Here is a 14,928-nt window from a genome sequence, read left to right on the forward strand (position 1 = left end):
TTAATATGTAAAGCACTTTGAGCTACTGTTTGTATGAAAATGTGCTATATAAATAAATGTTGTTGTTGTTGTTATCGCTCAGGTTTGCAACACACACCAACATTTATTATTCTGGGTTTGCGAAATGCTAGAACAACACTGTAATTTCACTAGTAATTGAACAAAATGCAATGAAAACATCACTTACTGTATTTCACAGTGTACCATGCCGATACAAATTTTGACTTCAGTTTTTCCACCTCATCTGAATCAGTATTCTCCATTGTGTACACTCTGACACTGAATCCATCACAGCTTTTAAATTCAGATCAAGTCCTGTAATTGAAAACAAAAGTATATTGTATTACCAGGTACAGAGCCTATTTTAAGAGAAAAATGTATTTTATTTTTTCATGCAGAAGCGAGACTGATATAACAGGAGTCTATGGTGACCAATGCTGGACAACAACAAACAGTATCTAAAATGTCCAAGAAAAAACGTCATGTTACTTGTGGCACATAATCCACACATTATGTCCTTCAAAGTCCCAAACACATGTACGAGGGGGTACCCAAAAATAACCGGAATCTGCACCTGGCTCGCCATCTAGACTTAGTTGCAAATTTCTCAGCTAGGTGTTGCATACTTACAATAGTCTTTGTACAGTATTCCATGTTGGTTTTTCTTGGTGCTTATTAAAATGTGTTTTGAAATTTTTGTGATTGGTGATCATAAAGAACCACGAGTCTGCTTTAAATTTTGTTTTCTCTTAGGGAAAACAGGTGCTGAAACTGTAGTGATTCTTGAAACTGCTTTGAAAGAGGAAGCTTTAAGTAAAACGAGTGGTTTTTGTGCTTCAAACAAGGGGAAATGTCAAATGAGGAACAACCAAGATCTGGCCAACCTTCCACAATTAGGAATGACAAAAAAAGATCGTCGTCGGACTATTGAAGAGATTTCTGAATTGACTTGTGTCTCTTGGAGTTCTTGCCACCTTCCCTACTCACATGATCTTTGCTCCGTGCAACTTTTTCTTGTTCCCGCGTATGAAAAAAAGAACTCAAAGGAAAGCGTTTTTGTACCGTGGAGGAAGTCAAAGAAAAACCGCTGCAGTCATTGGACAACATTCCTCTTCAGCAATTCTAAAAATGTTTCCACAGTGGGGAAAAAGGTTGGGACAAGTACATTCATTCACATGGAAGGAGACTCAAATTTTAGTAAGTAAAAATTATTATTCCGGTTATTTTTGGGTACATCCTGGAATATTTATTAAAATATTGGTAATACTTTAGTACTGCAAAAATACATCTATTACTCAATTACTATTATGTAACAAGACCTTACCTTAACAAAGGTTTCTTTTGGTCTTTATAGCACTTGCAATACATTAGAACAATCTAGATGAGAACAGGCCATTCAGCTCAACGAAGTTCACCAGTTGTATCCGCTTAATTCTTCTAAAATAACATCAAGTCGATTTTTGAATGTCCTTGAAATCCAGCTGTCATACAGAACATCAGTAAATTGGTTATTTTTCTCTGTGCAGTGTGGCATATCAACATGATGGCAAACTGATTTGTTAATATGAAGGATTCACAGGACTTATACTAAATATGCACTATCAAGAAAAATGTGTGTCAGTGAAGCCAACTCAGATCACTCCAAAGGGGAGTTTTCTTAGCAGGTCACACTGCAAAGATGGTATGGCCTTTACTGATACTGTGTTAAGTGTTATGAAGATCCAAAGAAGTCTTTGTTAAGGTCTTGTTATATAATATCCATCCATTATCCAACCCGCTATATCCCAACTACAGGGTCACGGGGGTCTGTTGGAGCCAATCCTAGCCAGCTCAGGGCGCAAGGCAGGAACAAACCCTGGGCAGGACGACAGCCCACCGCAGGGCGCGCACGCACGCACACCAAGCACACACTAGGGACAATTTAGGATCGCCAATGTACCTAACCTGCATGTCTTTGGGCTGTGGGAGGAAACCGGAGTACCCAGAGGAAACCCACGAAGACAAAGGGACAACATGCAAACTCCACGCAGAGAGGACCTGGGAAGCGAACCCGGGTCTCCTAACTGCGAGGCAGCAGCGGAACGAATGAGTAATAAATGCATTTCTGCAGTACAGTGGAACCTTGGGTCACAAATGTCTCTGAGCACGTACAAATCGGGTTACGACCAAAAAGTTCGCCAAACTTTTGCATCTGTTCACGACCACACACTCAGGTGACGAACAAGCTAGTTTCCCTTCCGGTTTGTATGCGGTGATGATTTCCGCATGTGTTCAGTGTCTCCCTGTGCATTCCCTGTACAGCGAGCGAGAGTGAGAGAGAGAGAGAGCGCGCGAGAAGGCAGATAAAGAATGCACCGGGCTTGTTTTTAAAGAGATTGTTTTAATCTCATTGTATTTAATGAAGACGTTTTTCTATTGGATTTTAACCTCCACTTCACTTCTGTTTTTATGGGATCATTTATTTATTGAAGGATTCTAAAAGCACTGCACTTTAATTTGGACTTTGTTTTTAAATGTTGTTTGGTTGATTTTAATAAAAGCAATTGGCACTTTTTGCACCATTCGATTGCTCCATTGTAGTGCCTCACTGTTGTGCTCATGGGTAACATTACTGACAGTGACAGGTTTAAGGGCTCCCGGAAGCGAGATGGGAGCATGCAGTGAACCCGCATCTTCACAGACACTACCTCATAACTGTAATCTCCTCTCCACCCAGTTCCTCCTCAATTCCTTCTTGCCAGAACTCGACTCATGCAAGGTTAGTTTTCTTAGTTGTTTATGGCTAGTTTTTGTATAAATTACGGATTTTTCAATTGTTCATTTTTTCCCTGTGCTTACAAATCATTAAAAAAAAGTGTTTACAGAGAGCGGTTCGTAGGCTATGGCGTGAACTCTTGCAATGTTAGTTTTCTCTGTTCAAGGTTTTTTTCAGTGTTATTCAATTTTTTTTTGCATTTAGTTTACTATTACACTGTGCATTCTATGGTATAATTAACTACTTTTGTGCTTAAAAATCTTATTTACATACAGCTCGTACGGTCCGAAACGGATTAATTGTATTTACATACAATCCTATGGGGGTAATTACTTTGGGTCACGGCCACATCAGGTTGCGACCAGAGTTTTGGAATGAATGACAGTCGTGACCCGAGGTTCCACTGTACCTAAAGTGTTACCAAAATAGTGTTTGATAAACCACATGAGCTAAAAATATGCTCAGACACAAAGAAGCATTTGCGCGTGTAGATATAACGACTAAGTAAGTGCCAATATCAAATCATTGTGAAATCATGAGTGAAAGCCCGTCTTGGGAAACACCAGTTTCTGAAAAACAAATATTTATACAAGAAACCAGCAGCATTAAAGCTAAACATTTCATTAGGTACTTGCATCCACAGTATAAAGAGGTTTGACAAATGTGGAGACCTTTCAGTCCATCAAGCGTGTTTGTTTAGCTAATAGCTAACCTGTCCCATTATGTCATCCAGATCCTTCTTAAAGGTTGTCAAGGTTTCGGCTTCAACTACATGGCTCGGTAGTTTGTTCCAGATTCCTACAACTCTTTGCATAAAGAAGTGCTTTCTAAATGCTTTTTCCAAAGTAGTAGTTTAAAATCTAAATGCCTAACAAATCTAAGTGAGACTAAGACTTTAATATGTTGGATCAGTATGACTATGCATCTATTATGTGCCAAATAAAAGAGACATGAGACCGATTTATCGTGCCTGGCTAGGCTTTCAGCAGTGTAGACATTTTTCACCATAATTTCTAAGGACATAGTAACTGGTGGAATGTGTTCTAAAAATGACTTGCATGTAAAGTGCAATGTAAAAGATTTTAATATGACAAATTTAATCAGTCAAGTGAAAGGACACTGCTCAGACAAATATGAAGAGTTAATGCTAAAGAGGAAAAAATCCACTCAGCAGAGCTATTACTTCAAAGCATTCAATTGAGAAAAACATGAAACCAAAATAACAGAACTTATGGCTCTTGACAATCAGCGATTTTCTGTTGTGGACAATTTCAGATTTCACAGGCTTGCTGAATATCTTAAGCCCATCAATGTTGTGCCCAGATGGCATTATTTTTCCAGTGTGGCTCTGAATAGTACAATGTAGGATTACATTTCAACCATAATGTTCAATGTAGATATCTGGCACTCAGGTAAATTTTACTGCTCATTGCTTTGAAAAAGATTTTAAAATAATATTCAGGAATGCACTGGGTCACACACTGTATGACTCTCTGGATGGCTATCAACATGATGTCGGAAGTACAGAACATCCATTACGAAAACAGTATGCAGTAGTTAAGGATAATGCTGAAAATGCTTCCAAAAAAAGAAGATGAACACAAGGCTACAAGTTTCAAGGTTTCTTTATTTAGTCATGTTTAAACAAGAAAACATAAGAATTGCCTTCTCAGTGCATCTAATAACAGGCCGAAAAAAATAAACAGGTTAAGATCAGGCAGTTTTGAACATTTACAGGATACATATTGGACCTCTGCCATTTTCTCGATATTCTTCATTAAAATGTCATATGGCATTAGGAAGTGAAGAATTTCTGGAGCGTTTTGTGTGGGTTTTCAAAGCAACTATTCTTCCTAATTTATTGAAGTTAAGTTCTACAAGTAATGGACGTCTGGCATCAGTTGAGATGATTTCCAGTTTCTTTAGCATTGTCCTCTGATACAAACTTACCAAATTATCTACAATACATCAGCCCCAGTAACTTTAGCTTCATGCTTAGTAATCTGCTGGAGCCAAATGTGACTTCTGCAAGCAGAATGTGTAAGAGGGGCAAAAATTCACTCCCATTTACACACTCTCTTAGGAGCATTCCATCTAAAACAAATCTCTCTGTTATAAAAAAATAAAAAATCATGGAAGGAGACGATAAGTGATTTTCTCGGACACACTAACGTCCCGTGAGACAAGGCAGTGAGACAAAAGGGCAGCTGCTGTACAGGCTTTCAAATGATCGAAAAGCAGCACAACAAGCAGAACACTCAGCTCGGCAGCAGCAGCACGCCAGCAGCTGATCCGACCGCATCTCCTTAGCTTGTGTTCAGTCTCCCTCCTCCCCACCCGACCCTTCACAACCCGAGCAGCAGAGACTCGAAGTGGCTGGCACTTAGTGCATCCTGGGGATGGAGGGGGAAGGGGTGGACGAGTGTTTTAATATCGTTATAACCATATGTGGTTTGTAGTGATAGCCAAGTAAAATTTTTAATCTCACGTTTACTTGGATAATAGAGATAACAATCTTTCTGATAGAATAGGAGCCTATTGTGACCAATGCTGGACAGGAGCTAGCAGAATCAAAAAATTCCATGAAAAAAATTTAGCGTTACTTTTGTCACTTAATCCATATTAAAATATCCACTCATATTCTCATGAAGTTCAAAGTGGATGCATTTTCATCCAAAAATATTGTTAAATAAATGAAAGTAATCCTCAAACAGGAAAACTGTTCACATGGGATTGCACCTTTGAATTAAATTACTCACCTCTCCCCCAAATCATAAAAGTGCCACAACCAGAAGACGTCAGTTCTGCAGCTCTAGCTGCCATTTTCTTCATTGTTTTCCATTTTCTTTCTTGGCCAAAATCTGCCAATTATACAGGGTTCATCATCTGGTGCCCCAACTCTTATAGTTGTCTGCTTTCTTTCTTACAACATGCATTAATTTCTAGTACAATGGACTACTAAATATGGCATTCACTGGCTAATCATACTGTCCTATATGCTGCTTTGTTTTCAATCAAAATGCTGCTGCAAGAAATCATTGCAACAACAAAAAGTACAACTACATTTAACTCCAGTTCTTAAGTCCTCATGCTAGCCGCTTTTCCATTAACCTCCTTAATGTGCAATTTAAAATTGCAAAATACAAAAACAGTAATGAAAATGTGAAATTCGAAAAATCTCTCAAAATTCGCAAAAATCTTTATACACTCGATTGAGGTAGTTTTTCAGGCGATTTGACAAAGCAATAATTCGCAAAACTGATAGATAGATAGATAGATAGATAGATAGATAGATAGATAGATAGATAGATAGATAGATAGATAGATAGATAGATAGATAGATAGATAGATAGATAGATAGATACTTTATTAATCCCAAGGGGAAATTCACTTAACTGCAATGGAAACACTTAGGTCACATGACATGACATAACAAGTCAACATTTTAAAACAATTATTCATAAACTGATAACAAGTAGTGATTTTATAAAAAAATATTTAATGTGATAAATTAGAAAATACATATGCATAAGTATAAAATTAGATTTTCAAATACCTGTGTAAATGTGATGTGGCGAATACCGCACTATCATGAGCACTACGAGGTGACCCAACACAAATATCCCTAAACATTAATCTATCGTCAATGACCAACTGCAGAACAACAGATGTCCATCCCTACCTGTTAATATAATCGCGACATCTGTCACTTGCACAAAAAGGCATGTGTAAGCTGTCAATTGCACCAAACACCTGAAGTATTTTATGTGCCTCGTAATTGCACTGCAAAATCTGCCATGACTCTTCCCCATCAGGTAAAGTGATGTACTGCCTCATTAAATTGGAGCATTTGGCCCAACACATCCCATTATACTCATCTGTGAATGGTGGTTTTGCTCACATCAATCCTGTACTCTGCACAGATAGCCAGCTTATAAAGTTCAATAGGTATGTGCTTCTCACTTGGGATTGGCTCCCTCATGTATACTACAGCACGGGGCTCAAGAGGGCCTATTATGCTGCATAATTCCATGAATGCTGAGCTGCCCATCCTAATATTTTGTGCCCACGCCTCTCAGTAAAACCATTGAGGTCGATTTCAAAGAAATTCCCAGGATGTGGCCTATAGTATAGGGAGTTCACTTTCCCTTTATTGTATTCACTTGCTCTCGCTGCCTCCAATTAAATACGAACACATCGATTTTAGGAGCAGTTGAAATAACAGAACCGCTGTTTAATGTTGTAAAAAGCTGCACGTTGAGGGTGAGAAATCAGGGAAAATACGAATGTGGTTATTTTCAAATATAATCTCTTGTTTCTGTCTGAGACGTGCCATTACATTAAGCTTAAATTGTAATTTCTCGAACCAGACAATTAAAGTCCTAAGTTTAGAGGTATTTGATCCATGTATGCGATAAGCTGCCGCTATCTCGGTATCTAATTTAAAGTCCTTTCCAATTATTTTTGACAACAGTTCAGCTACAAATTTCACTGGGTTTGGACTTTCATGATTCTCAGATAGACCTTCGATTCTAATTTTATTCCTTCTACATCCATCTTCCAGAGCCACAAGTCTGTCTCTGAGTTTTTTGCATTCAGAATTCGCAGCTGTAGCTTTTCAATAGATGGTAGATGCCAAATGTTTTGCTGTTTCAATTCAAGTCGTGAATGTCTGTTTAACGTCTTCCAGCTGATCGGCAAGTTCTCTCAGTTTAGACGCATTTATCTCAATTTTTCCCAGCATACCTTTAAAGGTTGCATCAAAACGAATATATATACGTTTTTCCAAGTCTTTATTATCCTGCCGCAGCTCCAGCCACAGCTTCTCATTTATCTCTTCTGCAGCTTCTTGTTTGTCTTGAGCAAGCCATTTATTTCTTTCTTCATATTTTTCTGAATGTCTTTCTTAAGCTGAAACTTTCTTAAACTTATGGCCGTGGCCAATGTTGGGATCATTTCCTTCAGTTCGGAAAATTCGTTTCGGCTTTTATGCCCCGCGGGTCAAGTGGCAACCCCAGTTATAGCCAATGCTTCCGGCTCGCGAGGAGTAGATGAAAGCATGGACTGCTTGGCCATTTCTAGTTTCAAGTGATCTTCTGGAATCGGCGAGCTATCGTGACCAGCATCACTTGCCCCTTCGCTCCCATTTTCAATCTCAACTGGAGATGATGCAGTGGAGCGGGGTCCTGGGAAGTCTGTGCTTTCACCTGCCTGTTCCAGGTCAGTCTCTGAAAGTCCGTACCTTGCTCTTGGACTTGATGTCTGTCTAAACTTGGGTGTAGATTTATGTTTCCTTTCCGTTTCTTTCTGACCCCCTTTCTTCTTACACATGTTGATATACTGTAGTAGAAACTCCTCGGGTTGAGTAAATACAGGATACCTCAGGTTAATAAGAAACAAGATAATAAATAAATAAGAAAATAAAGCCGCTGCTAACGGAGCTACGCTTAAGACATCTATCTCTTGTAACAGACGAGACCAAAATCTTAAACAGCGGTTACGGAAAGCCAATATCAGATACGGCCTCTTGTATCCTGCCAAGCTGAAAGTGGATATTCAAGACAAATATTACATCTTCGCCAGCAAGGAGCAAGCAGAAAAGGAATTAAGAAAGCTGATCCCGACACTGTTTTGAAATACAATAGTGAGTCGCATCCTGTCATGGCATGGCAAGAAGATATTGCCTACTGTCTGATCTGCTTGCAACGATACAGGTACAATAATTATACATCCTTTTCTCTTCTCAGACACTTTTTGTTTATGTTTTAATTACAATTATAGGCGTATGTGTGTAAGAAATTAAAGTAGAAAGAGAGCAAGCTAAATCTAATCTTGAAAGCACGAGGGTTCTCAAATTGGTAAATGAGTAAACTGGTAAACAGTTTTTCCACCTCTTCCAGCACTTGAAGCCTCTGCCTGGTTAACGCTGTACCTCCTTTTGCAATATCAGCTGCTTTAATAGATTCTTTCTGCTTTAGAATAGTCGAAATCATAGATTTTGACTTCTTGTACTCGTCGGCAAGATCAGTAACATGAACGCCACACTCAAACTTTTCAATAATTTCTTTCTTTACCTCGATTTCAATTTTCTTCAAAACTTTCTTCTCACCACTCTTCACTTGCTTAGAAGCCATAGTTAACTGCAAAAGCACACGAAATACTGTAGAGCACAAAGAGAGCGCAGGTAAAGGACACACGTCTGACTGAGAACAATGAACAGGGAGGGCTCTGCTTAAATGAACCAGCCAGGCAGGCACGCAGCTCGCTCTCTCTCTCTTTCTCTCTGAGCTGTAACCCCCTCCCCCTCAGCATCAAGGCAGGCACGTATGTGCACGTGAACCATCCTCCCCCCGGCAGGCTGGCAGGTAGGCAAACACATGCAGCAATCTTCCCCTCCCCCTCCCCAGCAGGTAGGCAGGCACGTGGCTCGCTCGCTCTTTCTCTCTCAGCAGCAGGCAGGCACGTCTGACCGAGAACAATGCAACACGTGCGGAAATCATCAGCATGCACAAACCGAAAGGTAAACTGGCTTGTTCGTATACCGTGTGTGTGGTCGTGAACCGAGGCAAAAGTTTGGCAAACTTTTTGGTCATGAACTGAGTTGTACGTAAGCCGAGACGTTTGTGAACAGAGGTTCCACTGTACTATAAATCCTTATATTATACTGAGTTTAAAGAAGACAACACACAATGTAATGTATTTCTGGATACATTACAGATACCACAAATAGATACTTTTAGTGCAGAGGAACTGCATAAACCTCTGGTGCTATCAGAATTACTAGATGCTATAAAGTAATTTCAAAGCAGGAAAGCAGCAGACCCTGATGGCTACCCTGTAGAATGTCATAAGAAATTCTCCACTCAGCTAGCTTTCCTCTTATTAGCAACATTTACAGAAGCTAGAGACAATCAAATTCTATCTCAAAAATTTCGCCAAGCATTAATCACCATCTTTCCTAAACAAAATAAGAACAATGTGCATCATACAGGCCAATTTTACTTCTGAATAATGATGTTAAGATACTCTCAAAAATCCTAGCTAGAAGGATGGAGAAAGTGCTGCCTTCAGTAATATCACAAGATCAAACTAGATTTAATAAAGGCTGACCTTTACCTTCAAATTTTCAACACCTGTTTAATGCACTATATTCACCAGCAAAGTCAAACACCCCAGAGATGATGATATTGTTGGATGCAATAAAAGCATTTGACATGATTGAATTGAACTACCTTTTCACTACATTAGAGAAATTGGGGTTTGGCCCGAACATTTGTCCATGGATCAAACTACTGTATACCAATCCAGAACCTTCAGTTTGTATTAACAACATTTCTTCAGACTACTTTAAACTAGAACGAAGTACCAGACAAGGACGCCCCTTATCACCACTGCTATTTGCAATCGCCATTGAACCACAGGCAGCTCAATGTCGAAATGCTTACCACATAAATGGAATTATCAGAGAAGGACTTGAACAGAAAATTTCTCTATATGCAGATGATATGGTACTGTATATATCAGACCCAGAAAATATTGTGCCTGCAGTCTTAACAACACTTACAGAATTTCAAAAGATCTCTGGTCTCAGAATTAATTTGAATAAAAGTGTGCTCTTTCCAGTGAATTCACAAGCATACAATATCAGATTGGACACCTTCCTTTTTATCACTGCAGATCAGTTTAAATACCTAGGGGTAAACCTCACAAGTAAACATAAAGCTCTTTATCAACAAAATTATTCCCTCTGTATGGAAAAAATTAAGCAAGACTTGCATAGATGGAAGAATTAACGTTGTTAAGATGAATATCCTTCCTAAGCTTCTCTTTTTATTTCAAAACATTCCAATATACATCAATAAATCGTTCTTTAAGCAATTAGATTCAACCATAATCTCATTTATTTGGAACTTAAAACATCCACGTATCCAAAGAGCGACCCTACAAAGACCTAAGGCAGAAGGTCGCATGGCTCTACCTAACTTTCAGTTTTATTACTGGGCAGCAAACATACAAGCTATAAAAACCTGGACACATATAAATGAACATACACAGGCTTGGTCCGCAATAGAAATAAAATCCTGCAGTACTTCTTTATATTCCCTGCTTTGTGCCCCAATAAATGCCAAGTTATTGCCAATATACTAATAACCCAATTGTGCTTCACTCACTCAGAATATGGAACCAATGTAGAAAGCATTTTAAGATGGAGAATTTTTTATCTGTGGCACCTCTGCATGAGAACCACCTTTTTCAACCCTCGCAAACATATGCAGTTTTTAATATCTGGAAAACACTGCTTAGAGATCTTTATATAGACAACATCTTTGCATCCTATGAACAATTACATTCCAAATTTAACTTTCCAGCAACACATTTCTTTCACTATCTTCAAATTAGAAACCTCGTTAAACAGAACCTGCCCGATTTTCCTCATCTCGCACCTTCCTCTATGCTGGAAAAAATATTGCTCAGTTTCAAGGACTCAGACAGCATTTCTGCAATATATAAAATTATTTTATAGTCCCTCCCTTTCAAAGATCCAAGAGGACAATGGGAAAAAGATCTCTCACTCAGCATATTAGAAAAGGAGTGGAAGGCAGCAATAATGCAGATAATTCATTCAAGCTCCATAAGCGCAAAGCATACAATTATTCAACTCAAAATTATATATCGAGCACATCTGTCTCGCTTAAAACTGTCCAAAATGTTTCTAGGGCAAGATTCAACCTGCAAACGTTACAATCAAGTCCCAGCCTCACTGGGTCACATGTTTTGGGCCTGCACCAAATTCACATCATTTTGTCATATATTTTAAGTGCCTTTCAGACAGCCTCGGTGTCACAATCCCTCCTAACCCTTTAACAGCTGTGTTTGGTGTTCTTCCAGATGGGCTTAAAGTGGAGAAGGACAAACAAACTGTGATTGCCTTTACTACACTATTGGCATGCAGACTTATTTTGCTAAACTGAAAGAATCCTAACTCTCCTCTTTTAAGTCAGTGGGTAACTGATGTTATATACTATTTGAAATTGGAAAAAATCAAATTCTCAGGTAGAGGATCTGTGCAGAACTTTTTCAAAACCTGGCAGGATCTAATCAATTATATTTTAGAATAAGCTGTTAAAGCACTGAGGAAGCAGATTCTCTTCCCATTTCTTTTTCTTCTCCATTTATCTTTATCCGCCTATCAAACTCATCAATTTATGTATTTTTATAAGCTTTAAGTTTTACTCCGTTGGCCATGCTCTCTTTCTCAGGGGTGGGGGTTGATTTGTTTTCTATCCTATATTTTGTGAAAATTGATCTATTTGTATGGAATGATTACAATAAAATCAATAAAATTTATTTAAAAAAAAAAAGAAATAAATAACAGAACCAACACCCAACATATCGGTTGCTGTTTCAATTTCAGGTGATAAAACAAACTTTATTTGCATAAAATCACTCAGTGGAAACACAGACAATTCGCATTTGTGTTTTGTTGCCTTTTCAGAAGGGTCGCTTCTATTTTGCATATAACTGCAATGGAAATGTGGCTACCGAGTTCTGCATAAGCTTACAGCTGACTGCAAAAATTCCTGTGTTTTGCTTATAAAGCCTTAAACAGCCAAGGCCTGGCTTACTTATCTGAATTTAAAATGACCTATAAACCTGAGCATGCATTAAGATTCAAAATCTACTAACAAAATAACAGTGGGAGGCAGTTGAGGTTTTACCTACCTACAAGGCTCCAAAGCTGCAGAACAATCTACCTGCTAAGAAATGCTCCTTCAATCTTAGGCTGAAGATTTGCAACATCAGTTCTAACTAGAGCTGCTGATTAGCTGTGTATACTGCATCTCAGTTTGTTAGCAAGTTGTATTAAACATAAGTTACACAAGGACTATTAACTGTTACTCATCCTCATCTATTTAGTTTTTCTTGTCATTGTTACTGCCAAGCTGGTCTCCTGCCCTTAGAAAGATATCGGAGATGCTGGGAGCCTTGCAATTAATGGCTGGAAAGATTCTGTCACCATATTAGTAGGATTCTAGTAGGATTGACTACTGCAATGCGGTGTTCACTGGATGTTCAAATTGTTCTTTTTACAGCTTCCAGTTAATCTAAAATGCTGCTGCAAAGAATTATTACAAGAACAAGAAAATACAAACACATAACTCCAGTTCTTAAATCCTTACACTGGATCCCGGTTAAGTTTAGGGCAGATTTCAAAATCCTCCTTTAAATATATAAAACCTTAAATGGCCCAGGTCCGGCTTACTTATCTGAACTTATCATGACTTACAAACCAGAACGCACATTAAGATCTGAAGATGCAGGTCTGCTTATGATTCCAAGAATTAATTAAATAACAGAGGGAGGTCGAGCTTAGTTACAGGGCCCCTAAACTGTGGAATGGTCTGCCTGCTACAATAAGAGATGGCCGTTGGGTCTCAGCTTTCAAATCCTGGCTGAAGACTCACTACTTCAGTTTAGCACACCCTGACTAGAGCTGCTGATTAACTGTACAGACTTCATCTCTGTTGTTAGTCATTAGTACTCTTCTTGGTACTCAAATGTGGCACTTGGAAGGCACGCTGTATGAAGAGTTGGTTAAACACGGTTCAAAATAAGCAGCATTCGAAATGTTATTCTGAGTGTGTTGCTACTTCAATCTAGAGAGCACTACACTACCCTTGTTTACCTCTCTCTCTCTCGAGACAAAGCCACGACTGCCCACGAGCGTCAGTACCCCAGTTGTTAGCATTCAGTGAACAACCTGCACTATAACTCTTTGTGAATTTTCACGTGGTTTTGTGTTTTTTCACGTAAATTTGAAATGATTGCTGAAAAGTATGAAGGTGGCATGCGTATCCAGAACATGACTGCTGCATAACGTATGCCGAGAACGATGGTATCTATGTTTGTGAAAAACAAAGATGCTATTAAAAAGTAAAGTGAGGTTAAATTTTCATTTATTTCATCTAATTGCCTTTCTATTTATGTATTTTAGTACTGAGCAGTGTTTAAATTATTTTATACAACCACATCAATGTATAATATGCCAATAACAATTTTTTTTCATGGGAACGGATTGATCATTTTCCCTTTATTTATTATGGAAAAAATTTGTCTGGTATAAGTCAAAGGGTCTGGAACGGATTAAGGACGTACACCGAGGTACCTCTATAGGTACTATTATAACTCAGAAGTACTCCCTCGTAACGGGGACGGAAGAAATGCAGTACTTCCAGGATGAAGAAAAATAAGAGTTTTCATCTGACGAGGAAGTGCTATGGAATCACATTGACAGAAGCACTTCCAGGTCAAGGACTATAAAAAGGACTGTGGGAAACCCAGCAGCCGAGCTGGAGTTGGGAGGGAGTGTGACAGAGCTGCTGGGAGGAGAGGAGGATTTATTGTATTGATTTATTATTATTAATTATTGAGTATTGTGGAGGTTGCTTTGTGCACAGTATTGAAGAAATTAAAATTAGTTCTAATACTTTTACCTGGTGTCTGCGGGTTTGGAGGAGCGACAGTGACTAGTGCACTGTAAGGTGCAAGCCACTCATAAGCCTCAAGAATAGAAAGGCTAGATTGGACTTGGCTAAAGAACATCTAAAAAAGCCAGCACAGTTCTGGAAAAACATTCTTTGGACAGATGAAACCAAGATCAACCTCTACCAGAATGATGGCAAGAAAAAAGTACGGAGAAGGCGTGGAACAGCTCATTATCCAAAGCATACCACATCATCTGTAAAACACGGTGGAGTCAGGCAGTGTGATGGCTTGGGCGTGCATGGCTGCCAGTGGCACTGGGACACTAGTGTTTCTTGATGATGTGACACAGGACAGAAGCAGCCAAATTAATTCTGAGGTGTTCAGAGACATACTGTCTGCTCAAATCCAGCTAAATGCAGTCAAACTGATTGGGTGGCGGTTCATGATACAGGTGGACAATGACCCAAAACATACAGCCAAAGCAACCCAGGAGTTTATTAAAGCAAAGAAGTGGAAAATTCTTGAATGGCCAAGTCAGTCACCTGATCTTAACCCAATTGAGCATGGATTTCACTTGTTGAAGACTAAACTTCCGGACAGAAAGGCCCACAAACAAACAGAAACTGAAAGCCACTGCAGTAAAGGCCTGGCAGAGCATTAAAAAGGAGGAAACCCAGCATCTGGTG

General features: G+C 38.9%; 1 protein-coding gene across 2 annotated transcripts in view; it reads right to left on the reverse strand.

The window, feature by feature from the left end:
- atg4c (autophagy related 4C, cysteine peptidase) overlaps window positions 1–14,928 on the reverse strand; it is a 117,400-nt gene that overhangs the window by 58,584 nt on the left and 43,888 nt on the right. Inside the window, exons 3-4 of one of the 2 annotated variants that reach the window (XM_039735070.1) lie at window positions 1,325–1,481; window positions 188–315 (exon numbers count right to left, since the gene is read on the reverse strand). In XM_039735070.1, the coding sequence (XP_039591004.1) occupies window positions 188–263 (76 nt within the window). In that variant the 5' untranslated portion in view covers window positions 264–315; window positions 1,325–1,481. The remainder of the gene's footprint in view (window positions 1–187; window positions 316–1,324; window positions 1,482–14,928) is intronic. The other variant, XM_039735071.1, reaches the window with a different exon arrangement.

This window comes from Polypterus senegalus, chromosome 14 (assembly GCF_016835505.1).
Source record: "Polypterus senegalus isolate Bchr_013 chromosome 14, ASM1683550v1, whole genome shotgun sequence".
In the NCBI taxonomy this organism is placed as follows: domain Eukaryota; kingdom Metazoa; phylum Chordata; class Cladistia; order Polypteriformes; family Polypteridae; genus Polypterus; species Polypterus senegalus.